Below are 26588 nucleotides of genomic sequence, written 5' to 3'. Positions count from 1 at the left end.
AGGGATCTGCCCACAACAGCCCATTTTGTAATTTAACTTGCAGTTAAGATAGTCCACAAAATGGGACTCAGCCAAAGCAGAAAATACAGTTACATGGGCAGTCCCAAAGGTATGCAACTCCCAACTGTCAATCACAAATGCAAACATGGACACAGAGGCCTCATCACCAGTTAGCACCCCTCATACTTCTGGGGTAAAACCCCCAAACCAGGAAGGAAGAAAGGATGCTGTGCATTCTTCTGACTGGCCCACACCTGCCTTGGAGCATCCTATAATGTATGTTTCTTTTGCTATTCCTGTTTTTGTTTCTTTTTTTTTTTTAAGACTTATTTATTTTTATTGGAAAGTCAGATATACACAGAGGAGGAGAGACAGAGAGGAAGGTCTTCCGTCTGATGATTCACTCCCCAAGTGACTACAACTGCTTGAGCTGAGCTAATCAGAAGCCAGGAGCCAGGAGCTCTTCCAGGTCTCCCTTGTGGGTGCAGGGTCCCAAGGCTTTGGGCCATCATCAACTGCTTTCCTAGGCCACAAGCAGGGAGCTGGATGGGAAGCAGGGCCTCTGGGATTAGAACTGGTGACCATATGGTACCCCAGCATGTTCAAGGTGAGGACTTTAACCACTACGCTATCACGCTGGGCCCCCTGCTTTTGTTTCTTAACTGTAACACATAAAAAGGAATGAAGGCAAGTTGGCTGCTGGTGGTGACATTTCTACTATGAAAATCAATCCCAACTAACCATGCTGTGCTTTGATAAATAAAATACAATCAATAAAATGATGCAACTGGCTATCCAGTCCCAACTAAAAGTCATGGCATCTTATTTGACTAAAGGGCGACTGCCAGGTGGCTGTGAAATTGGCACAGGTCATGTCCGAAGTACTCACACAGGCCCTTCCTTGCACATTCTGTTCATTTCTGTGTGGTAGGGACTAGCCTTAGTCATTTCATAATTTCTCTGGAGAACATTATCATATTATTCATGGAAACTTGCTAAACTGAATCGAGTTTTAGGATGACTTACTACATGTACTACACGCGCTTTTTCATATTTGTAGGCACATGTGAGAATGACTACGTCGAAGGGTATTTTGAAAATATTATCTTCTAACAGACACTGACTTTCTTCTACAATGAGATAAAGTTTTATGTTCTATATGAGATGGTCACTTTCAAAATCAAGGCAGAGAGATCCTAATATCTACTTTTTGTAGAGGAAAGGAAAGGTGTGTCTACTGAGCCAGCTACACTTAACCTAGTTAACACACATAGTCTTTCCACATCTCTAAGCTGGTTCTCTCCCTGCTTCTTACATATGAGAAAACAGGCTCAGACGCATTCAGAAAGGTACGAGACCACAGCAAGTGATGAGCAGGATTCACACTCAGAAATATTTGATTTTAAACCAGTGCTGGCCTGCTTGTATTGACCAGAACCCAAACAGCTCCATTGCCCATCCAAACACTCAGTTTTTGCTTTTCTTGTTTTGTGCGGTGATTAGTTGAGTCAAACCTCTCCATCTCCACAGCATTCTGCACTATTTCTAGGATTCAATGCGAAGTGAGAAAAGCTCCCTGGCGCCCAGATTCCCAACTACTCCTACTTCCAAACCCCTTTTGGATCTTTGAAAGACAAAGGGAAGTGAAACACTATACGGCCATAGCCAGGCACACAGCATTAATTGTAATCCTAATGTGCACTCCTCTAACCTCCTTTAACCAAATTTCCATCTTCACATTCATCTTGTACCTGCCAGTGTGTGATGCAGATATTAACTGGCCATCTTTTAAGATTTATCTATTTATTTATTTATTTTTTGAAAGTCAGATATACAGAGAGGAAGATTTTCCATCTGTAGACTCACTTCCCAAGTGACCGCAATGGCCAGAGCTGCACCGATCTGAAGCCAGAAACCAGGAGCTTCTTCTGGGTCTCCCACGGTAGGTGCAAGGTCCCAAGGCTTTGGGCCATCCTTAACCTCTTTCCCAGCCCACAGACAGGGAACTGGATGGAAGCAGGGCTGACAGAATTAGAATCGGCAGCCATATGGGATCCCAGCATGTGCAAGGCGAGGACTTTACCTGCTAGGCTACCATGCTGGGCCCTACTTGCCATCTTTTAGGTCTAGCAGCACCTCTGATGTTAGCTGGATTCCATTAGACAATGGTTCCATGGTTCTTTCTTATCGCTTTGCATACCACACACAGTGTGTAGAAGGTGCACTTTAGGCTGACTGCATTAGATATGACATAGTAAAGCTGAAACTGAAGTAGGTCAGGGGTATTCAGAGAGAAGAAAACTGACATATGCTATTTTCTCTCTTCATGCCACTTTCTCTCTTCAGAACTATTTTAATAATAACAGATTTGATCATTAAAGTAAATATTACAGGGCAGATTCTTATTTTCAGACAAGAGGAATAGGAAATAAGAAATTCCACATGTAATCCTTGCCAAGGACTGAAATGATTTGTAAGTATCTCTTGAGTCCTGCCTGCTGGAGTGCTATGCTCAAGGAAGTAGGCAGTATCTCTGAGAAGACAAACTCCATGGGAAGCGAGAGGCTGTTGAACACCAGGGCCCTCAGATCATCCACTGTGTCACCTTGGTCTCTTTGCCTGTGGGTGCCCATGGGTGGAAAAACAGTGTTTCATCACTGCATGAACCCCGGGGACATGCTGCCTAACAGAGTCTCAACTCAGTATCACACACTGATTCCAAATGATCACTATTGAGGTCCATAAGGACCATGACATGGTAATTATTTTTCAAAGAAGCATATTTTTTTAAATTAACTTAAAAAAAATTAAAAAGATGCTGAACTCATCCCTGTGGCTTCATCACTTCTCTTTTCCCTATGACAACTAAAAATTCATTTCTGCATCCCTCACTTTGAGACCAACCCAAAAGAAATCCTTTAAAGGAAGTATGTAGTAAGTGAAAGAAACGAAGAGGTTAAGATTAGAGAAATGAAACTAATATCTTACGACAGGTTTCTGAAGGTGATGAGAAGGCGTTGACTCAGGTTAAGACACTGTGCTTCTGCCGAGTAAGACCTCAAGAAGACGGACCTGCCCCCTGGCCCCTCACACCTGCTGCTGTCATCTGGATGCTGTTTTCCAGTGCAGCTTTATTTTATTATTATTATTATTATTTTAAGATTTATTTACTTTATTGGGCCCGGCGCGATAGTGTAGTAGCTAAAGTTCTCACCTTGAACATGCCGGGATCCCATATGGGCGGTGGTTCTAATCCCTACTGATTTGCTTCCCATCCAGCTCCCTGCCTGTGGCCTGGGAAAGCAGTTGAGGACGGCCCAAAGCTTTGGGACCCTGCACCTGTGTGGGAGACCTGGAATCGCTGCTGGCTCCTGGCTTCAAATTGGCTCAGCTCAAGCCGTTGCGGCCGCTTGGGGAGTGAGCCATCGGATGGAAGATCTTCCTCTCTGTCTTTCCTCCTCTCTGTATATCTGACTTTCCAAAAAAGATTTATTTATTTACTTTTATTCGAAAGTCAGATATACAGAGAGGAGGAAAGACAGAGAGGAAGATCTTCTGTCTGCTGACTCACTCCCAAAGTGGCTCTGAAGCCAGCAGCCAGAAGCTGCTTCTGGGTCTCCAATGTGGGTGCAGGCTCTCAAGGCTTTGGGCCGTCCTCTACTGCTTCCCAGGCCACAAGCAGGGAGCTGGATGGGAAGTGGGGTTGCCGAGACAGGAACTGGTGTCCATATGGGATCCCAGTGCATACAAGGAGAGACTTTGCCACTAGGCTACTGTGCTGGGTCCCCGGGGCAGCTCTACAGGAGGCTACTCTTGGCTTCTGCTCCACTGCCTCAAGATGGATGAAATGGGTACCTTGTGGTGAGGCACAAACCATCTCTACTCTTAGGTCCTAACCTCAACTCTCAACTCAGCCAAGCGGGGAGATGCGGAAGCTTGAGCTCCATGGTACAGCAGGCTTCAAACTTTCCTTCTTTCCATAGTCAGGAGGTTTATAATTGTGTCTGGGTGGTAGAGGTGGGAAGAGGGTAAAATCAAGGGGACTGGTCCAGTCAGATTTTCTCTTTCTTCCACCTGATACTAATTGCTGAGAAAGGTGTTGTAACCCTGCTCTAGCAATACTGTCTTGGGAAGAATGGCACCCTGAAGTTGCAGTAACTGGGATGAAAAAAAAATACATCAAACTTCCTTCTTTCTCCCAACTATACAAATACTGTATTTTCTGACTGTGCATTTTTGCTCCCTCTGCTACTCTGAACTAAGTTCGAAGGCCTGGAAACTTGGCTTACTTTTGCAGGATAACTCAGAATACTAACTTCAGTGGAACAATTTTTAAAGTGATTTATTTATTTTACTTGAAAGAATTAGAGGGAAGAGAGATCTTTTATCTGCTGGTTCACTCTGCAGATGGCCTCTATGGCCAGAGGTGAGGAGACATGAGCTCCTTCTGGGTCACCCACACAAGGTCCCACGGCCTTGGGTCATCCTATGCTGCTTTCCCAATTATCAACAGGGAACTGGACCAGATGTGGAGCAGTTGGGAAATTATCTGGCACCCCTATGGGATTGTGAGGGCCACAGGCAGAGGATTAGCGTGTTATACCACTACACCAGGCCCTGTGAGATAATTTCTGACACCAAAGAGGAAGGCCAGTGGGTAAGTTGCTTTAAGAAAGTAGAGTCTTGGGCCTGGTGCCGTGGCCTAGCGGCTAAAGTCCTCACCTAGAACATGCCCCGGGATCCCATATGGGCACCAGTTCGAATCCTAGCAGCTCCACTTCCCACCCAGTTCCCTGCTTTTCCCTGGGAAAGCAGTCGAGGATGGCCCAAAGGTTTGGGACCCTGTACCCACAGGGGAGACCCAGAAGAGGATCTGGACTCCTGGCTTCGGATCAGCACAGCACCGGCTGTTGCGGTCACTTGGGGAGTCAATCATTTGACAGAAGATGTTTCTCTCTGTCTCTCTTCCTCTCTATACATATCTGACTTTGCAATAAAAATAAACCTTAAAAAAAGAAAGTAGAGTCTTATTCTATAGTTGAAAGATTAAATAAATGAAATTATTACTGGGAAAGAATAAACATGCATTATGACACAGTGAGTAAAAAAGATCATGAAAAAAGGTTTTAACTCTTAACTGGGTCTGATTTAATTACATCAGACGCAAATGAATAATCTGTATGCCTTATACTTGGACATTAGTCTATATTATTATTATTTTAAAGATTTATGGGCCTGGCGCGATAGCGTAGTGGTTTAAGTCCTCGCCTTGCACGCCTGGGATCCCATGTGGGCGCCAGTTCTGGTCCCGGCGGCCCTGCTTTCCATTCAGCTCCCTGCTTGTGGCCTGAGAAAGCAGTTGAAGATGGCCGAAAGCTTTGGGACCCTGCACCTGCTTGGGAGACCCGGAGGAGCTCCTGGCTCCTGGCTTCGGATTGGCTCAGCTCCAGCCTTTATGGTCACTTGGGGAGTGAGCCATCAGACAGAAGATCTTCCTCTCTGTCTCTTCTCCTCTGTATATATCTGCCTTTCAATAGGAATGAATAAATCTTTGAAAAAAAAAGATTTATTTATTTATTTGGAAAGTCAGATTTACAGAGAAAGAGAGACAGAGAGAAAAGTCTTCTGTCTGCTGCTTCACTTCCCAAGTAGATGCAATAGCTAAAACTGAGCCAAGTTGAATCCAGGAGCCAGAAGCTTCTTCTGAATCTCCCACATGGGTGCAGGATCCCAAGGCTTTAGGCTGTTTTTGACTGATTTCCCATGCAACAAGCAGGGATCCAGATAGGAAGTAGAGTAGCTGAGAAACAAACCAGCACTCGTATGGGATCCCAGTGCATGCCAGGCAAGGATTTAGCCACTAGGCTATTGTGCCAGGCCCAGGTGAAAGTTTTCTTACACAGTCTGTAAGATGAGAAAAGAAGCCTGGCCTGACCTTTTGTGGTACAAGAGATTAAACCACCTCTGGGGATGCTTGCATTTTACATCGGAGTGCCTGTTTTTGTTGTTTTAGTATTTATTTGTTTTTCTTTTTTTTTTTTTTTTCTTTTGAAAGGCAGATTTATGGAGAGAAGGAGAGACAGAATGATCTTCCATCTGCTGGTTCACTCCTTAAATGGCTGTAATGGCCAGAGCTGAGACAATCTGAAGCCAGTAATCAGGAGCTTCTTCCAGGTTTCTCATATAGGCATAGTGGCTCTCTGCTTTGTCAGGCCATAACAGGGAGCTGGATGAGAATGGAGCAGCCAGGACCTGAACAGATTGAGATGCTGGTACTTCAAGGTAGAGGATTACCAATTAGCCTTAGTGCTGGCCCCAGGAGTGCCTGGTGTGGATCGCTTGCTACTGGGAGGCAGCTGATGATGGCTCAACTACTTACTCCTAATCAACCACATAAAACACTCCAAAAGGAATTCCTGGGTTCTGGTTTTGGTCTGGCCCAGCCCTGTGTTTTGTAGGTATTTGGGGAGTGAACCAGTAGATAGATGATCTTTCTCTATCAGCTTGCCTTTCAAACAAATACATATTAAAAACAACAACAAAAACCTGGGCTCAGCAGCCAAAGTCCTTGCCTTGAATGCGTCAGGATCCCATATAGGCACTGGTTCTAATCCTGGCAGTCCTGTTTCCCACCCAGCTCCCTGCTCTTGGCCTGGGAAAGCAGTCGAGGACAGCCCAAGACCTTGAGACCCTGCAACCCAAGTGGGAGACCTGGAAGAGGCTCTGGGTTCTTGGCATCAGATTGGCTCAGCTTTGGCTGTTGTGGACACTTGGGGAGTGAATCATTGGACAGAAGATCTTCCTTTCTGTCTCTCCTTCTCTCTGTATATCTGACTTTCCAATAAAAATAAATACATCTTAAAAAAAACCTATTAAAAATCAGATATATTAGTCTTAGAAATTCACTGAAAGTATCTAAAATAATTTAGTATTACATTGTCTTGATCATATTTTGATATAAATTAAAATTTTGCTTAATGTCAGGATCTTAACAAGTATGTCCAGGAAGAAGACAAATGTATGGTAGAGTTTTATTACTCTCTTTCTAAAAAATTTTAAAGTTTTGACTAGAAAGGCAAGTTCACGGAGAAAAGAGACAGAAGGATCTATATGCTGGTTCCCTCCCCAAGTGGCAGGAACAGCCAGAGATGAACTGATCCCAAGTCAGCAGCCAGGAACTTCCTCTGGGCCTTCCATGAACTGGCACAGGAACAGGGACTCGAATCAGCCTCCATATGGGATCCCAGCACTTGGAGGTGGAGGATTAGTCAACTGAGGAATTGCGCTGGGTCTAGGACCTTTTTAAAACACAAAAATCCAGGGTCGATATTGCTTGCAGGTAAAGCTGCAGGGTTCCCTTGTGAGTTGCGGCTCCTGTCCTCCTGCTCCATGTCTCATCAATTCCCAGCTAGCGGGCTGAGAAAAGCAGCATCAGAAGGCCCATGTGCTTCAGTCCCTGCCACTCACTGGAAGATATGTCTCTGCCTCTCCCTCTCTAGGTAACTGAAAAATAAATCCTTAAAATAAAATCCAAAAAGTAAAACAGAAAACCCCCCTTTGATCCAGCTCCCCGCTAATGCACCTGGGAAAGCAGTGGAGGATGGCCCGGTGCTTGTGTGAAGATGTGGATGGTGTTGAGGTTCTTGGCTTTGGCTGCTGTGACCATCTGGGAAGTAAGTCAATGAAAGAGATTTTTTTTTCCGTCTTTCCCTCTCTGTAACTCTACCTTTCAAATAAATAAAAAAAAAAAAGCACAAAAATTACTATACTTCCATGAAACATGATTTACTGTTCTGCTTTTATGAAAACTGGAGAAGATATCAGTTTTGCAAAGAATAATTAAATCAAACAACCCAGGATAGGAAATTGTGGTGTCTGTTTCTTTGCATTCATCATTCAACACACACACTCAAACAGTGAAGAGAAATCATTTAGCAGTTTTCCTAGCTGCTCCACCAGCTATCCCGTTTATTTGTGCTGTACTCTAGCTTTCTGCCAGCTGTCACCTGCCCCTCTCCTGGGACCCTGTGGGTTACTGCTAGCTTTCAGTCTGTCCCCCTCCTCCCTCCCTTCCCCACCTGCTTCTATCTGGACATCTTTTGCCCAGACTTTTTGGATATCAGTATTTTTTCTGACACAAATCCAAATGACAAATTAGAAGGGCCAATGCCAAATAAGCTGTCTGTATGTAGGGAGGTAGTTGTGAGAAGGAGTATGGAGGAGGAAAACAGTTGGCACGACGTGTTGAGGCTTGGCAGAGTGACAGGAACGTAAGTCGTAATAAACAGGGTACGGGCCTGACAAGTGACTAAAGAGAAGACAAGACAGCTCATTGCAAAAACCAGTTATCCTAGTAAATGCAGAAATACTTTCATCACACTTATATACTATTGTCACTTTCTCACTAGTGAAAATCTTGAAGATGATGAGATTTCAGCAATTATTTGAATTAAAAGGAAACATTTCACATGAAAAAATAGGAAAAATGTGCAAATCTTGGCATGGGAAAAGCTAAGAGAATATGAGTATTTCATAAACTGTCTGACTGGGGCCAGCGTTGTGGCCACTGACAACAGCGGCATTCCATCTGAACATCACTTTTAATGCAACTGTTCCCCTTCCCACCAGCTCCTTGTTAATGTACCGGGAAAGCAGAGCAGGATGGTCCCATGTGCTTGAGCCCCTGACACCTGGATGTGAGAAAGATGGAGTTCCACACTCCCAGCTTTAGCTTGGTCCAGATTCAGCACTCATGACAATCTGGAGAATGAACCAGCAGACAGGAGATCTTGCTAGCTCTCTCTTGTAACTCTGCTTTTCAAATAAATGTATCTTAAGTAAAATAAATAAATCAGGCATCTGACTCAAAATGTGTACACGTGTGTAATTCTAAGGCTAGGGATCGATGTTCCATTCTCTTTCACGTTGCTTTTGATTGCAGACTGTTGGTTTCTACTGCTAAGAGTTACTGTGTACCCATCATACACTGTATCTGTGAAACTTTGTACATATTATCTCAATCTTTGCAAATCTTCCCTGCAAGGTACGGACCACTACCATGTTCCCAAGAGGGAATGGGGCAGAGCGTCCTCCGAGTTTCAAGGTTTCATGGTGCGAAGATACTAGAGATGACTGAAATCACAATCAGAACTTCATACAATGAAAACATTTTAAGAAAAACTCTGAAGCATTTTTTTTCCGGAGTTTGAGGAAAGGGGTACTAAAGGATGGAAAGCAGCAGGATGAACTGACCACAGCCGCCATCAATCCAAGGGAGCAGTCTGGGTAAAGAGCAGATTTACCGTTCAATTCTGAGGAGGCCTCTTATCCTGATCTGTACACTGGAATTTTAGGATTCCGACCTGACTATGTGAGGCAGGAATGGGAGGGCCTGGATTCAGGGTGTAATTATCAAGATTGGGGGTGGGGAGGAGGTATTTATGGCAGGATAGGAACCACAGCCACAATCCAGTCTTCCCGAGCCGAAAGGCAGCCCGGAGCTCTCCGCTAACTCTACAGACAGGACCTGTTAGTAATATTTAGAGTGTCTCCGTCCCATTTCTGCTGCGATCACACAGATGAACCGGTCATTTCTCCACAGACCCGTCCTAAGAGCGGCGGAGAAGCTCTACTGCTTTCCCGGGCTACAAGCAGGGAGGCTGGGATTAGAAACGGTGCCCATTTGAGATCCCGGTGATTGCAAGGCGAGGACTTTAGCCGCTAGGCAACCGCGCCGTGCCCTTGACTGAGTTTTGGAGAGGCGTGACAACTGCTCGTGCTATTAACTCTGAATCTAATCACTGATTCATTCCTGAGTAGTTTTTTATTTCCCAACTCCTTATACACCTGGCACAAGGAACTGGAGCCACCGAAGGCCCTGGGAGTAAGTGACCGAATGTCCGAGTTAGCGAGTTTTCTGAGCTAATGGTCGCCTCAGATTCGCCTGCTTCCCCCCCTCAGAAAAAAAAAAAAATACTTGCAGCCTCTGGTGCCGGTGCCGGTTATGCAAGCGCACCGGGCCGCCGCCTCCAGAGCCCTCCGGCGGACAGGGATAAGGTTACCACGTCCGCGGGCCTCTCGAGTTTCGCCTGGTGGCTGCTGGGGGACGTTTACATTTGAATTTCCCTGAACCGCCGGGTGTGGGCGGCGGCGCAGGCCCGCCCCGGAAACCCCTAGCTCCTTCCCGCCACTCGCAAGGCCAGCCCCTCGGGGGTCCTCGCGGGGCGGGGAAGCGGGTCGTCGCGGGCGCCGCGCCCCACGGCCCTCAGTCCCGAAACCGGCCGCACCCTGTGCGGCGCGCGGAGCCGACGGTTGCCCGAGGGCCCGAGTTTGAATTTCCAGGCCCAGCCCCCGCGTCCCGGGAGCGCGCGGCCCGCTCCCCATTGGCCGGTGCCGCTCACGTGGCGGCGCCCGCGCGTGCCCGCCGCGCCGGAGTGCGCGCCCCCGCCCCCCGCGGCTCCCTCCAGCCCGCCCCTCGCCGCTCTCCTCCCCCGCCCGCCCCTCCGCGCCGTCCGAGAGGAAACAAAGTGCTGCGGGCGGGAGACTCCGGCGGCGGCGTGGACCCTGCTCGGCCTCCCGGCGCCCTCGCTCCGCGTCTTCCCGCGCGCCTGTGGGAGCGCGCGCGCAGCCCTTCCACGGGGTATTCCACGGGCAACCGATCGACCGCCCTCCCTCCTCGGCGCCCTTTGTGCTGGAACCCCGCCGCCGCCGCCATCCCAGGTGCTTCTCCCCGCCTCCCCGCACGCGAACGCAGGTCGGTGGACTGTGCCTTCGGTCTCAGCTTCGTCCCCCGCGCCACCGCGCTCTCCCGGTCCCGGGGCTGACCCGCGGCTTCGCCGCCCCCACTCTCGGCCGCCGATCGCCCAGCCACCCGCCATGGCGACCGCGACCCCCGTGCCGCCGCGGTCCGGCAGCCGCGCCGGCGCCCCCGCCACGCCGCTGAGCCCCACGCGGATGTCGCGGCTGCAGGAGAAGGAGGAGCTGCGCGAGCTCAATGACCGGCTGGCCGTGTACATCGACAAGGTGCGCAGCCTGGAGACGGAGAACAGCGCGCTGCAGCTGCAGGTGACGGAGCGCGAGGAGGTGCGCGGCCGCGAGCTCACCGGCCTCAAAGCGCTCTACGAGACCGAGCTGGCCGACGCGCGCCGCGCGCTCGACGACACGGCCCGCGAGCGCGCCAAGCTGCAGATCGAACTGGGCAAGTTCAAGGCCGAGCACGACCAGCTGCTGCTCAAGTGAGTGCTCCACACAGCCCGGGGGTGGGGGCTGCCCTGGGGACGGCGGGGATGGGGTGGGGCCTGCGTCCTCCGGCCGGGGCAGGGCTCGGTGTTGGGAGAGGATAGAGCATCTGTTTCCAAGCCGCGCGGGGCTCGCGGAGGGGGGCTCGCGGTGTGCCGAGGATGGGCCGCGTGCCCCATTTTCAGGTCCCGGGTACCCCGCAGGGCGGGATGAAGCGCACGTCTGGGGCCTCCGAGGAGGAGCTCCCGGCCTCGGACCTCGGACCCTGGGATCAGGAGTAGCTCCTGGGCGGGCGCCCGCGTCCGTTTCCGGCAGGCGCGAAACAAAGCGTCGGTGGGGTTGCGGGGCGCCGTGGCCGGCTGGGAAGGACGGGCTGCCCGCCTGGAGAATGAATGAGCTCGGGCGGAGGGAGGGAGGGAGAGAGGGGAGGGGCCGCCCGGGAGGCCGCTGCTCCCGGGGGTGGGTCCCGCTTTGGCGCGCTCAGCCTTGGCCCGGTGACGCTTTACGCTCGTTCTGCGCCTGCCTTACATGGAGGGAAGGGCGGGTTCTGCTCCCTGCGCCTGCCACCCGCTCCCGGCGGGTTGGGGTCCCCTACTCTGCGGGGACTTGGCGGGGAGCCCTGGGGTGTCTCTGCACGGGGCCGCGAGAGCTGGGTTTGGGCCTGCCAAGGTGCGCGCGAGGGTTTGTTACTTGCCCCTAGAGCGGTCACGTTTTCAGGTACAGATTGCGTGTTGTCCTTCCCCTGGGGGAGAGCCCAGGGCAGGTGAAAGGGTGCTGGATAGCTGGTGTTTGGGCGAGGGACAGCTGGTGGCTAATGCCGAGGGTACCGGGACACACTGGCACGCTGTTCTGACTTTGCCATCAACATATGGAGGTACTTGTCATCAGCAGGCAACAAGTATTGGTGCCGCGCTGTAAAGATCTGCCAGCGCTGAGTGCTGACTTCCTGCCAGTTGAGGTTTCTGGAGGTGCCTGTTCTGTTTGCTACTGATATCTTCCTGTATTTTCTTCTCCCCATCTTAATCCAGTATTTTAAAAGTGGCTCATAGACAAAGTATGTGTGCGTGGTAAAGATGGGCAGTGTGGACTACTGCACAAAGCAAGAACTGGACTGCCTTTTTTCAGGGGATAGTCCCGTTTCTCTCTTTGTTCTCATTTGGGTGTTTTATTCCGTAACTCAAAAATACTGCATAGGTTTCTGTGCCTTAGTGGCCTTCCACTGGGGTGATCTTTTGAGATATGGATCACTCCAACTATGAACTCCATCCTCCCTCCACATTTGTTGTTACGGGAATTTCTCTAGACGTTAGATGCCACTGCCTGTCAGCTTTAAGTGTAATACCAAGCAGGAGAAAAAAATCAAGGCTAGCTGTGTAGAATCCTTGCTACTGTAGCCACCCAGCAGATCAGGAGATGCCAGCGTGGTCCGATTAGATATGTGTAGTTAGCAGGACAGAGGCCACCAGAAGACATCAGTGCAGAGCGGCCCACAGGGCACCGTAACCCATGGGAGCTGAGCCTTGGGTGATCTTTCTGTGTTAGCACCAAGGCTGCCACCTGGCTGACAGTGTTGTAAATGATGTGAACTTTAAAACGCATGATGGGTGAAGTGTGATGATATAATGTAGGTAATTGCACTTTTTGGGCGAATAAAAGTGAAGTAAGGTAAAGGGACAGTATGGTCAACTTAGGATGTTGACAAGTGAAATTAATACTCTGAGGAGGTGTCTAGTCATGTGGAGTTTTTCTTGGGTTTGTGCTACGGCACACAGTGAGCCCTCCCTGTGTCTGGGTTCCCTTAGAAACCCACTTAGGATGGAAAAGGGAGCTGGTTCTGTGACTGCTGCATCTTTACCGCACAGGAGTAGGCCTTTTGGCCTTATCATTCATTATTCCCTGGGTAACAGCTATTTACATAGCACTCATGCAGCTTTAGCTATCTTAAGTAACCTAGACTTTATCACTTGATATGAAAGGCAGGGAGAGTGAGTTATCTTTAGAGACAAGCCTGGACTGGGCTAAAGCCAGGAGCCTGGAACTCAGTCCTGGTCCCCCACGTGGGTGTCAGGGACCTGAGTACTCCAGTCTTCATCTGTTGCCTCCAGGGAAGTAGACAGGAAGTGGAATAACCAGCCCTCAATCCAGTTTCTCTGATGCTGGCACCCCAAGCTGTGATTTAAGTGCTACACCAAATACTTGCACTTACGTGCCAAGTGTCTGCCCTCAGACATGAGTAGTAGCTTTTGAGCAGATGTGTCTTAGTACACCCTTTTGTATGAATGCCTGGAGTAGTGGGGTCCTGTGAATACCTAACACAGCAGCTGTTCCTTAAAACACCACATTTTGAATTGGTTTATGCTAGTACATTTTGTTCCCTTGGTTTTTCTTGTTCAGTAAGGAAAACTTTGCCTTCAGCATATCTGTAAACTTTCTGAAAATACTGAATCATAATATCTTGCAGTGTGCTTTCTCTCTGAGGTCTTTTTGTTCTGAAGTATGCTCTGTGTCCCATCTTTGAACTTTCTGACTTAATGCCCGTTTCCAGATCACATATTTTTCTTCTCTTTGGTATCTTCCTGCATTTACTGGAAACATCTTTAAGGAACTCTGAGAGGATGGGATAAAATTCCAGTCTTTTGTTTCATACTTGATTGATAATTGGGCTTGGTATAAAACACTACTTTAAAATTTTTCCTTGGAACTTGAAGATAGAAGATATATTTTGTTCCATTGCCCTCTAGCATCCAGTGTTAATGTGTGACACAGTTCATTGTTTGTTGGTAATTGCTTTATCTTTTCTCCCTGAAAGTTTTTGGGAATTTTATTTTGGTTTTTCCTAGGTGTAGCTCTAGATTATTTTACATATTTACTTAGGAGACTAAGGGTGAGATGTCGACAGCATGTGTATGTTCCTTATTCCCAAGTGCCTGCAGCAGCTGGGATAGGGTTCTGCTGAAGCCAGGAGCTGAGCACACAATGTGGGGGAGGTAGAGGCAGTTACTTGAGCCACTGCCACTGCCTCCCAAGGTCTGGCAGCAGGAAGCAGAAGTCAGGAGCTGGGAACTGAACCCACAAACTCCAGATAACTTAAGGGATGTATGCCTGCTAGTGTGGGTGATAAAACCATGAGGCTAAATGCCTGCCCCAGTAGTAGTAACGATCTGAAATCACAATTTTAGTTGTGAAATCATGCTTTTAAAATCTTGTACAGATTTTTCCTTTATTTACTTTTTTAAACATATAATGTAGCCTTACTGAGGATGATTTAGAGTTTCTCTCTTTTTTAAAAAAGAGTTATTTATTTCGAATGGCATAGTTAGATGAGAAAGAGAGAGGTATCCATGTACTCTTTCTCTCCCCAGATGGTTGCAACAGGCAGGGCTGGGCCAGCCTGAGGCTCTGAGGTCGTTTCCCACATGGTGACAGGGACTCAAGGACCTGGGCTGTCTTCCTCTGCCTTCAATGTCCTATTAACAGGAAGCTGGGTAGAAAGCAGAGTAGCCAGCTTTGTAAGTGGCAGCTGAACCTGCTGCCCCACAGCACCTGGCTGTTTCTGCTTTTTGTCGGATGGTCCTTATTGTGTACAGTTGCAAGTGCAGGATTTAGCTCTGATTGTTACTGATTCTATTGTTCAGATATCTTTTCTGGATGTAAGAATAAATTCGGACCACTTTATTCCTAGTGGAGGGGGGTGCATCATGATCAGTTCATTGCAGAGTCTGCAGTTATGCTGAGGAGCGCGTAGGGCTGTTGGGAGCAAAGCTGTCTCCTGGCTTCTCCCACTTCAGGGCCGACTTGTCCCGGAAGTGCCCCTTGCACTGTATGTCTTCTCAGCATCCCTTCTGTTCACTCTAATAATCTGGGTATATCCTACCTTGTGTTAGTATTTGGTGGCAAGCTAAGTGCCCAGGGTTAGTAACTCATCTAAGAATCGCTAGTAGCTTTTGAAAGATTTTTTTTTTTTAACAGTAATTGAAGTATAATTTAGAAAATGAGGGGACACAGTGGCTCAATTGGCTAATCTTCTACCTGTGAGTGCTGGCATCCTATGTGGGTGCCCACTTGTGTCCTGGCTGCTCCACTTGTCCATCTCCCTGCTTATGGCCTTTGGTAAAGCTGCAGAGGATGGCTGAAAGACCTGAGACCCTGCACCCGCCTGGGAGAACTGGAAGGAGTTCCAGTTGCTTTGCTTTGGATTGGCTCAGCTCCGACTCTTGCAGCCATTTGAGGAGTGAACCAATGGATGATCTTTCTGTCTCTCCTCCGTAAATCTGTCTTTCCAATAAAGAAATCTTAAAAAAAGAAAAAAGAAAAAGAAATATTGTATGGTCTGGGTTCAGTTTTCTGGGCATTGTGGTGCAATTGGTTAGTCTTCTGCTTGTACCAGTTTGAGTCCTGGTTAGTCTGCTTTCAATCCAGGTTCCTGCTAACACACTTTGGAAGGCAGTGGATTATGACCAAATAGCTAGGTCCCTGCTATGTACCTGGGACACTGGGATGGAAGCAGGCTGGTGGCTTTAGCTTGGCTGTGCCCTGGTCATTGCCAGCATTTGGGGAGTGAATCAGTGGGTAGATCTCTCTCTCTCATTCTGTCCTTCTGCCTTCCAAGTAAATAAATTGATCAGTCTTTAGAAAATGTAAAAACAATTTGTTGTATTTAATTTTTTGTTTGGAGGTGGAAATCTTTGTAATTAGGTATTATCATTTAGGTGGATTTAGATTAATACACTTGAGAGAGTAAATGATTGTAGAATTAGTCCATTTGGATTGCATAACCTGTGACAACCCTCACAGATTCATGGAGTCACATGGACTTGCTTTTACTTTCAGAAAGCACACACTGCCTCAAGGACTTTATGTAAGATTGTGGACCTGTATCACTGCAAAAAAGCAAAGTAAGAATATATACAATTAATTATTGAGTAATTGGTAAGTCTTGCATTTTACATACCTCACACAGAAGAATTCAGGGAGACACTTGGACCTGCTTGAGAGGATGTGCTAACAGTTTCCATGCAAGTGGTCCCTGGACAGAGGAAGAGAGAGAATATTTAGGACTGGGCTTAGGATTGGAGCTGGAGACCGAGAGCGCGATGCAGATTTCCCACCTGGGAGGAAGAACCCAGTGCTCCCTGCTGTTGGTAAGGAGCTGGAGGGGCTGGTATTGTGGCCTGTGATGCTGGCATTGCATGGAGTGCCTGATGAATCCCAGATGTACTACTTCTGGTCCTGCTCTTTGCTAACTGCCTAGGAGAGCAGCAGCAGATGGCCTGAGTGCTTAGGCCTCTGTGCACACGTAGCAGACCTGGGATGAAACTCCTGGCTTCCTCCTGCACAGTCCTCACTTTTGGAGCCATGTGAGGAGTGAACCAGGTGTTGCAAAACCTCACTTTTACTGTCATTGTAACTCTGCCCTTCAAATAAGAAACAAACATGAATTAATAAAAGCATTTGGAGCTGGAAATGAAATCTAGACCCTTCAGTGTGGGGCCATGTGTGTCTTTTTTTTTTTTTTAAGATTTATTTTATGTTTATTGGAAAGGCAGATATACAGAGAGGAAGATCTTTATCTGATGAATCACTCCCCAAGTGACCGCAACAGCTGGTGCTACGCTGATCCAAAGCCAGGAGCCAGGAACTTCCTCCAGATCTCCCATGCAGGTGCAGGGTTCCAAATCTCTGGGCCATCCTCGACTGCTTTCCCAGGCCACAAGCAGGGAGCTGGATGAGAATTGGAGCTGCCGAGATTAGAACTGGTGCCCATATGCGATCCCAGCACGTTCAAGGCGAGGACTTTAGCCGCTAGGCCATCGCACCGGGTCTGGCCATGGGTGTCTTCATGCATGCTTCCACAATACTATTACTTAATGCATTATTTAATGAGCGGTTTGCTTCTTTCCTTTCCTCCCTTCTTGCACCCTCTCCTCTCCCTGCTCCTTTAAAGTATTGATTGATTTATCTGAAAGGCAGGAAGGTGGGGGGTGGGGGGGAGAGACAGAGGGGAAGGGGAGAGAGAGAGAGAGAGAGAGAGAGAGAGAGAGAGAGAGAGAGAGGATATTTCATGTACTGGTTCACTCTCCAAATGCCTGCAATGACCATGCTGAAGCCAGGAGCCAGAAATTCCTCCCAGGTTTCCCACAGAGTGACAGGGGCCCAAACTTCTGTACTGTCCTCTGTCCCTTCCCTAGCACATCAGTAAAAGGCTGAGTTGCAGGCAGAGCAGCTGGGATTCTGCCTGACTCTACTCTGATATGGGGTGCTAACATCACAGCTAGTACCTTAACTGACCCTGTCACAATGCTGTCCCCTTTTGCCATGAAAGTTACCTTTAAATTCCATTTTCCATGAGTCTTTTGAAGTAATTTGATAAAAGCATGAGAAACTGCCATGTTAACTTTCAAGAATTTTCTGTTTTCGTGGACCAATAGAATGCACCCAGGTTCTAGCAGTGATCTGCAGGCCCAGGTGCTCCGGTGCAGTGCCTTGAATGCTCTGCCAAAAGCCTGCCCCTGCAGGGTATGTTTTAACATTCAGTCTTTGCTTTGATAAATGAATAAAACATGTTGCTTTGGTGTAGGAAGTTGTTTGTACATATAATTAAAACAGAAGCCTTCATCCTATGGATTGCTTTGTCTTTTCATTTTTTAGTGTATTGATTTTGCTTTGTGGGAAGCACATTGACAATATATAGCATGGTCTTCATACGAGAGCTGTAAAACTTCATGATAAATTATTTTACTTTCTATTTGTTTTTTATAATACAGTTGCTTAGGCTCAGGGATTTCCCCTTCTGCATTCCCTATCCCCTCACTGTTTTCCCCTATGTGATAACAATAGTACAGTCCTTCAGCAACAGTCACAAGCCCATCATTCTATTTAAGTGTATCATGACACTCTGCATACAGACAATGGTAGAAAGTCCAGCATCTTATTGTCAGATATACTTAAGTTTTATTGGGAGTTCATCTTTTATTCAGAAGTAGAGATGATTTATTTATTTTTTTATTGGAAAGGCAGATTAATAAAGAGAAATGGAGAGAAAGATCTGTCTACTGGTTCCCTCCCCAAGTGGCCATAAAGGCCTCAGGTGAGCTAAACTGAAGCCAGGAGCTAGGCGCTTCTTCTGGGTCTCCCAAGCAGGTGCACTGTCCCAAGGCTTTGGGCTGTTCTCTGCTGCTTTCCCCGGGCAATAGGAAAGGAGCAAGATGGGAAGTGGAGCAGCCAGGACATGAACTGGTGCTCATATGGATTCCTGTGAATGCAAGGACAGTATTTAGCCACTAGACTGTCCCACACCAGGCCTGTGAATATTTTATTTTTAAAAAATTTATTTCTTTTTATTGCAAAGTCAGATATAGACAGAGGAGGAAAGACAGAGAGGAAGATATTCCATCCGGTGATTCACTCCCCAAGTGACCACAATGGTGGGTGCTGCGCTGATCCAAAGCCAGGAGCCAGGAACTTCCTCCAGGTTTCCCATGTGGGTGCAGGGTCCCAAGGCCTTGGGCTGTCCTTCACTGCTTTCCCAGGCCACAAGCAGGGAGCTGGATGGGAAGCACCCATATGGGATCCCGGCGTGTTCAAAGCGAGGACTTTAGCTGCTAGGCCATGGTGCCAGGCCCGGATATTTTATTTTCAAGGAAAAGATTGGAAGGACCAAACTTGTAGAATTGGTGTTAGGAAACAGGTCCCAAGTAATTAAACTGTCATGGCATTTCCTTCCCATGCATTAGGAGGATGTTTGGTACAACAAGATATCATTTGGATTTATTTAGTCTCGTGGATAAGGCTAGGAAATCTTTTGGTGTACCCAGATTGAAGGAAGTAAACATGCAGAATGAAAGATAAAGCCCTCTAAAAAATCTGCTCTGAGCCTGGCTGCTTCTGTCTGATCTGTCCAGGTGTCACCTGGGTCTAGTGATGTGAATGATTTGGCATTTAGGACATTGTCCTACTATTTTCCACTTTACTCCTGCTGACCTAGCTCAGACAACACTGCCCCCCCCAGTTCCCACGAGGTCTTTGAAAACTTGACAAGGCTTCCAGTAGCCTTAGGTGGGAGCTGCTGTTCCTCCCCTTTGTACTCTTAAAGCCCCGACTACACTGCCTTAGCATTCTATTTACAGGGTCACAGTACTGCAGTGTGGTTTTGTGTCTGCTCCCATTGGTCTGCAAGCAACTTGATAATGGATAATGCGGACTGTCTTCTTGGCCAGCGTCTGATTTTCGGTCTGGCGTGTAGTACCTGTCCTGCAATATTTTGTTGTGTGTGTTAAAGGCTTTTAGAGCCCTTTGTTTCTTTAAAATTATTAAAGTGTGGAGTTAAGTTGGAAAGTAGCTTTTTTCTTTTAAAATTTGAGCGGCAACAGCTCCCTCTGCTGTTTGACTCCTCCAATGTCTGCAGTGGCCTAGAGGACTCAAAACAGGTCTCTCATGTGGGTGGCAGGAACCCCCAAACGAAACTTGATCATGTCTGCATTGAGTTACAGCCAGGGATCAAATCCAGGTACCCCGGAATGTGGGTGTTTTAGCTAGTGCTGCAAGTACCAGGCTAAATGCCTGTCCCAGAAGGAAGGGGAAAAAAAATAAAACATCTCTTTCCAGAAAGTAGCTGGTCTACATCCCTTCCTTAGTAGTAAATGATATCCTCAGTATTTCAAACAGTTGTTTCACTCGCTGTGTCCACCTAAGGAATACTGTTACCTTGCTGCAGCCTATGAATTATCCCTGTGAAAACATACACCAGGGGCCCCAGCCCAGCCTCAGTGCCTGTGGGCCTGCTTTGTGCCGGTAAAAAATACTGCCTGCCGAACAGCAGGGTTGTGAGGATTAAATGAGGGGGGATTTCTAAAACCCTAACTAACACAGTCCTGTAGTTCAGAGCGAGGCTTCGTACTATCTGTCTTTATCTGCCAGGTAATCCAGGCAAAATACTGACCTGGTTTCTTCTGAGGAAGCTTAAAAGATCATGCTGGTGAGCTTTTCAGTGTGGTGCCTGCAGATAGAATGGGCACAAACTGAATGTCAGCTTGTGCCCTGTATCTTGTGCAAGTCTTCATCTGTGAATCACATTTTATCTACAAAGTGAGTTGGTTAGGTAGGAAGGTCCAAGACCTCCTGTAGCAGTGAAAGGGCTGTAATTCTATCTACACTAAGTAAATCTGAATGAAGTGAAGACAAGAAAAATTTAAAAAGTAGCAAGCCGATTAAGAAAATCTAATCAGTGGAAACCTAAGATTGTGACTTGGGTAAGAAGAACATTTCTACCCCAAAATGATCCAGAATAACATCTCAAAGTGAGTATTCAGTTCCTCCAACCAGCAGACAGGCACTCCTCTACAGCTAATGGCAGCAAAGACTGGTGAAAATCAAATTACTTTACCCAGTGCTTAGTATTTAACAAATAAATAAATAAACATTTATTCAGTGATTCAGCTGGGGTCAGGGAGGGCTTAAACTCTCAGCCAGAAGAATGGTCGTGGATTATCACAGCCCTCTATGGCTGCTGAAAAACTGGTTCAAGGTAGTCATGACAAAGCTTATTTAGCATTGAGGAAAGATTAAAGTTCAGTTGAGAGCCCTGGAGCCAGCACTGATCAGGTGTTTCAGGTAAACAGGGCCCCATTACCCAGGTGATTCCAGAGGTTTATTCCCACTATTTGTGCACAAGATAATCCTGTACTAATGTGCAGAATCTGGGGGTTTATGCACGTAAGGAGTCCTCAAAAAAGTTTATGGAAAATATGTACTGTGAGAACTATTAATGGATTTCACATTTCAATTTACCTTTTCATTCTGTTTTTTAATTAACTTTTTTTTTTTTTTTTTGGTGGGGGCACTTGCTATTGCTTGTTGTGGCCTGAGAATGAGTGGAAGTGCAAACCCTGAAAGGACACCTGGGGAATAAGGTGTGACAGCATAGAGATGGGGTGACTGGTCCATGCGTGGGCACCTAAGATTCGGGGGCGGGAGCTGGACAGGTTTGGAGGCACTCGGGGCTAGTGGTGAGTTCTAGTTAGTCACACGTTGGAGCAGGTGTGAGATGGACAACATCTCCATTGAAGAACCAGCCCACCATGAGGATGATGAGTAGCCCTAGAGAGGTGTAGGGAAGAAGAGTCTAGTGAAGGAACAGGTGTTTAAGGATTAATAAGACCTAAGATGTGTCTGTGTCTTGGGTGTGTGGAAGGCGAGTCCTGACTGTGAAGAGCCGTGTGTTAGAGGCAGCGGGGGAATGAACAGGGAAAGCCGTCCCGAGTTTGGATTACGTGGTGAGAATGCTGGCAGGGAGGGGCTGCAGGTGCTGACACTTGGGGGTCTCGGGAAATGCCTGCAAGATTGTGCTCACCTTGTCTGCTTAGAACCCGTAGCAGCTTCTTAGGGGCTAAAATCTTGGGGCTGGCATCTGATGTGGGTTTGTGTAGCAAAGCCCACTGAAGGTGGCCCATATTTTGGGACCCTTGCCACTTTTTCGAGACCTGGGAAAACCTCGTGTCTGAGACCCTTGAGATCTGAGGCAGCGAGCCAGTGGGTGGAAGGCCTCTCCGTATGTTTGTCACTCTGACTGAAGTAAATTTAACCCAAAAAGTTCACTAACATCTCGGTGTCCCCTAGCAGTGGGGTGACCATGTAGCTGTGCATTCTTGCTGTGTGTGGAGAGGGAGCTGTCAGTCGTCACGCAGGTTCGGCTGGACAAATGGAGGCTACCTGACCCCTGACCTCTGACCACAGGCCTTCCCCACAGGAGCAAGCCTTCATCTGACCCTGTGGCTCCTGGACCACTCGGCTTTGCTGCCTCTCCTCGCTGTGGGCATTCAAGTACGTTAACTTGTTGCCCAGGGTCTTGTCTTCCTCACAGATAAAAACACGCCGGACTATACCCCGCCCCGCCCTAGAAAAAACGCCCAACTCGAGTGGGCCAGAGCTGCCTGTAAATGAGAGCGAGAAAAACTGAACACAGTACCTGTGAGCCAGAGCGGGTGGGATCCGTCGGGGGACGGGGGAGGGCCGTGGGACCCTTCGGTGTTGGTTCCTGGCAGAAGGAAAGTGAAGGAAAGTTCTCGCCCAACTTCACCCCTTCCTGAGGTACTGAGCATGCGCCCCGCTATCCGAAGGGACCAGTGCATCTTGGGAAGGTGGGCGTGTCCAACCAACATGGTGCCTGAGTGCCGCAAGGGGCGGGGGTGGAAAGCTTTTGCCAGCAGCCCGCTTCCCATTATGGGTGCTGGTCCCAGTCTCGGCTGCTCCACCTCCTATCCAGCTTGCCGCTTATGGCCCGGGAAAGCAGTGGAGGAGGATGAGCCAAGTACTAGGGCCCCTGTACCCACATGGGAGACCCGGAGGAGGCTCCTGGTTCGGGAATGGCTCAGCTAAAGCCTTTGTGGCAATTTGGGGAGGGAACCAGCAGGTAGAGATCTCTGTCTCCACTCTCTGTAATCCTGGCTTTCAGATAAAATAAAATCCAAAAATAGCAATAACAAATAGTAGCAGCATGTTGGTTTGCCTGAACCTTGCCTGCCTAGTTTAATACGTCACTCTCCCATCTGGAAATCCTTGGCTTGACCTCTTCCCTGTGTCCAGAGCCTGGGCCGGCCCTCGCACTGGGCTCTCCTTGGTCAGGTTTCTTGCTTCTTTGTGGCACCTCCTGCTCACTGCTCGGGTTTCTGCTCAGTGTACTGTACTTGAGGGAAGTCCTTCCTGTGTTTCACTTCTTATCTTAAAAGACTTATTTTTATTTGAAAGGCAGACTTACAAAGAGAGACAGCGATCTTTCATCTGCTGGTTCACTCTTGCAGTGACCGCAGTGGTTGGCCATGGTGACCCAGCAGCCAGGAGCCAGGAGCTTCTGGGCCTCCCATGTAGGTGCAAGGTGCATCATCCTGCGTTTCCAGCCCTAGTCGGAAGCTGGCGTGGAAGTGGTGCAGCAGGGACACCTGCTGGCACCCATGTGGGATGCTGGCATCACTGGCAGCCACACGGGCTGGCCCTGGTTTGACATTTTTATAATATGTACCTTGAGAAAAGATTTACCTCTGTCTAGGATGAGCATAGTAGCAGCTATGCTGCTTAGGGCACTTGAATCCCAAACCCGCGTGCTTGAGTGGAGCCAGGGCTTTGCTCCAGCCTCTGGCTTCTGCACACCCGAGGGGACGCTCTAGTGCTTGTCCCTGCCTCCCATGGGGAGACCTGCGCGGAGTTCTGGACTCCTGACTTTGGCCTGGTGCTTATCTGGGCAGTGAGCCAGTGGATGGGAAATTCTGTGTTTCTCTCTGCTCCTCCCCCTTCCAAGTCTCTCTGACTAGTCATGGCAAAATGACTTTAAATTGCTTTCATGCCTTAGGTGTTTGTTGTCATCTGTACGTGACAGTGTGTGACACTGACTTTTTGCTGTTAGCAATGGGCAGTTGAGTTTTTTCACTCTATTCATGGACATTTTCTGTCTAGTCTCTCAATAGTTACATGTTGCATTTTGGCTTAGAATTAATTTGTGAAAGTTTCATGTCATCTTATTTGAAAGGTGAAGAGATGCACTGACATGCAGACACTGGCGCCCAGCATACTCCCCAGCCATCCTGGAGCTGGGACTCAGCAGCCAAATGCGGGCCTCCCACCCGAAAGGCAGGACCCAAGGGCTGGGGCCATTCCCTGCTGGACTCCCCTGGGAATAAGGCTGGGGCTTCACCCATGGCTTCCTGACATGGCTTCCTGACAGGCATCATCTCCCATCTCCCCAGACACTTTTCAATCAGTCCTTTTGCTAGCAGGATATCTGTGTATCTCAAATGTCAGGGACCCCTGTATTTGGTTTAGGATTCAGCACTCTTGCATTGGGTCAAGTTGTTTTTTAATTCATCCTTATGTTTCCTGCTTATAAAACTGTTGCCATTTTGCATTCTTCTTTCTTTAAAAAAATTATAACAGTGCTCTTTTAGTTGGATTTTGGAGTTATGTGCTTAATGTGTCATTTCTAAGTCAATGTTGTATATACTTGAATTTTTGTATACTTTTCCTCTCTTAGATCTTGTCAGGAAAATTTCCGACAACTTTTGTTTGATTGGTTTTCTTACTAGACTGCAGTGTCTTCATGGACAGTTAGGATCTGATTTTGCTCTAGTTGCACCCAAAGATTTCCCAGAACTCTAGCTCCTCCCAAATGATGATTGATTCTTTTAAAACAGTTAAGATTTATTTTTATTTGAAAGGCAGGTTTATAGAGAGGAGAAAGAGTGCGGGAGGGAGAGATCTTCCATCTTCCACATCTCTTGCCTTTGAAAGGGAAGGTAATTTGAGAGGATTGAAGCTGATGAATGTATGTTGCAGCACACGCATGCTTAACATGTAGTTTGAGCCTTTTGTGAAATAAGCTTATTTAGCTTCAGGACAGAAGGATTTTATATATATATATATATATGTCTCTTAACCTTTGCTTACATTTTTTTTTATTCAAAAGGAAGCTTATTTTTCTTCTGTTAGTCTAGACCATGGCAGATACCACAGGGCACTCAGATTCTGAGCTCAGGTTGGAGATTGTTGAAATGCCATGGAGTGTAGTCCCTTGGCTGACTGACACCAGAGCTCAGTGGCTGTCAGCTGTCACTAAGCAGCTGTTCCGAAGAGCCCTGGCGGGTTTAGACACCTGTGGAGCTCCAGCAGCCGGCCTCACTGGCCTGGCTCTGTGTAAAGTGGGTCTGTTTGGTGGGATTATAAATGCTTCTTGTGTAAAAGGAGATGATTAGGAAAAATGGTTTTGCATCCAAGCAGTGCTTCATCCACTGTGTGTACAATGGACCTGCCATTCTTCAGTAGCTTGTGAAAGTGCTAGGCGGTGGGCTACCAGAGTTGGCGTGGTCTTCTGTAGATGATTGTCAGTGGAATTTGAGCCTGATTTACTTGAGAGTGAACTTTCCTTTGCTTCTTCCTTAAGGTGTTATTTTGTCTGACACGTTAAGGTAATAATACAGAAATCCTCCTTCCCAGGTACTCATTAGTAGGAAGCTCCAGTTGGATGTGTAGGAAGGCACTCTGATAGAAGCTTGTTAATTGCCACTCCCACTTTTTCCTTAAAGGCACGCACACCCCAATCCACTGGTTCACTCCTTCCACAATAGCCGAGGCTGGGCCAGGCTGAAGTCAGTCTTAGTTTCCCATGCAGGTAGTAAGGACCTAAACATTTGAACCGTTTGCTTCCTCTTAGGATCTGAGTTTGTGTGAAGATAAAATTGGGACTGGAGCTGGACTTGAATATGGCACTGTGATAGGAGATCCAGGAGTCCCAAGTCCAAGTGTCTTGATTTTTTTTTTAATTTTTTACTTCTTTATTATTATTATTATCATCATTTTATGATGCAATTCCATAGGCCCTGGAATTTCCCTCACCGTTTCTCCAAGACCTTCCCCCCACAAGTCCCAAGTGTCGTGACTGCTGTTCCAAATGCTGCCCTGTAAAGCGCTCTTTTGAAACAGATTGTTGGCCCTTGTCCACTCTTGTTTGTAGTAATGCAATAACATCTTTGGCAAATTTCATGGGGATTTAACATCTAGAAACTAACTCTGCATGCCTTTTTGTAGATATGTAATTTCACCAACTAAAACTCCTCTATAATTTAGCCTTTTTTGTACTTGAAAATTAAAGAGTGAAGTATCTGATAGAATGGAAATGGTGGCGGTGGTAATGAAGGGACTCCAACTCAAGTGTGTATACAGATCCCGTCTTCAAAGTGAAGTCACCTTGGGTTTATTTTGTGGTTGTTCTACTGACCAACTAGACATTTCATTCAGCCAAGCTTGTGTCAAGTGTGCCAAAGCTGACCAAGAAAATGCTCATCGAGATGGTAGTCTTGTAATGGTCCCCACTAAGTGAGAAGTGTTTTGCGATGTGTCCATTGTGTTCTGAATATGTGTCCCTGCAAGTTTACCTCTGGCTTCTGTTTCACACAGTATCTTTTCTTGCTTAAATGGCCAGTATCACTTTAAGTATAATATTCATGTTCATCTCCAAGCAGTTGTCATATCATGTATTTGTGAGATATGGAGTGATAAGATGCATGTTACGTGTGTGGTATGATGTTCGTGTTTTACCTGATAGCTCCAATGAGCATTTGTTTTTTAGCACACATCTGGCTTCGTCTTCTGATCTCTGCTTGCTTATTGGTAGGACTGGTCTGGAGGGACAGATGCCTGGACATATGAAGGATTCTGTCAAGACAGTGGGAACCTGTCATCCACATAGAAAGAGGAGTGCCAAGACCAAGTTTAAACACCCATTTCTTAAGCCAGAGTAGCTCATGACAGGTGACGGATGGTGGGTAGAAAAACCACAGAGGTTGAAGCAGTGAGGTACATGTGTTGCT

At 47.4% G+C, this 26588-nt stretch overlaps 1 protein-coding gene across 1 annotated transcript in view; it reads left to right on the top strand.

Moving 5' to 3' along the window:
* Positions 1 to 10532: 10532 nt before the first annotated feature.
* Positions 10533 to 26588, top strand: part of LMNB1 (lamin B1) — a 40620-nt gene continuing 24564 nt past the window's right edge. The window contains exon 1 of the mRNA XM_004586372.3: positions 10533 to 11234. Within this exon, the coding sequence (XP_004586429.1) occupies positions 10876 to 11234 (359 nt within the window). The 5' untranslated portion in view covers positions 10533 to 10875. The remainder of the gene's footprint in view (positions 11235 to 26588) is intronic.

The sequence above is a fragment of the Ochotona princeps genome, chromosome 19 (genome assembly GCF_030435755.1).
Source record: "Ochotona princeps isolate mOchPri1 chromosome 19, mOchPri1.hap1, whole genome shotgun sequence".
NCBI classification, from domain to species: Eukaryota; Metazoa; Chordata; class Mammalia; order Lagomorpha; family Ochotonidae; genus Ochotona; species Ochotona princeps.
This window is presented reverse-complemented; position numbering and strand designations above follow the sequence as displayed.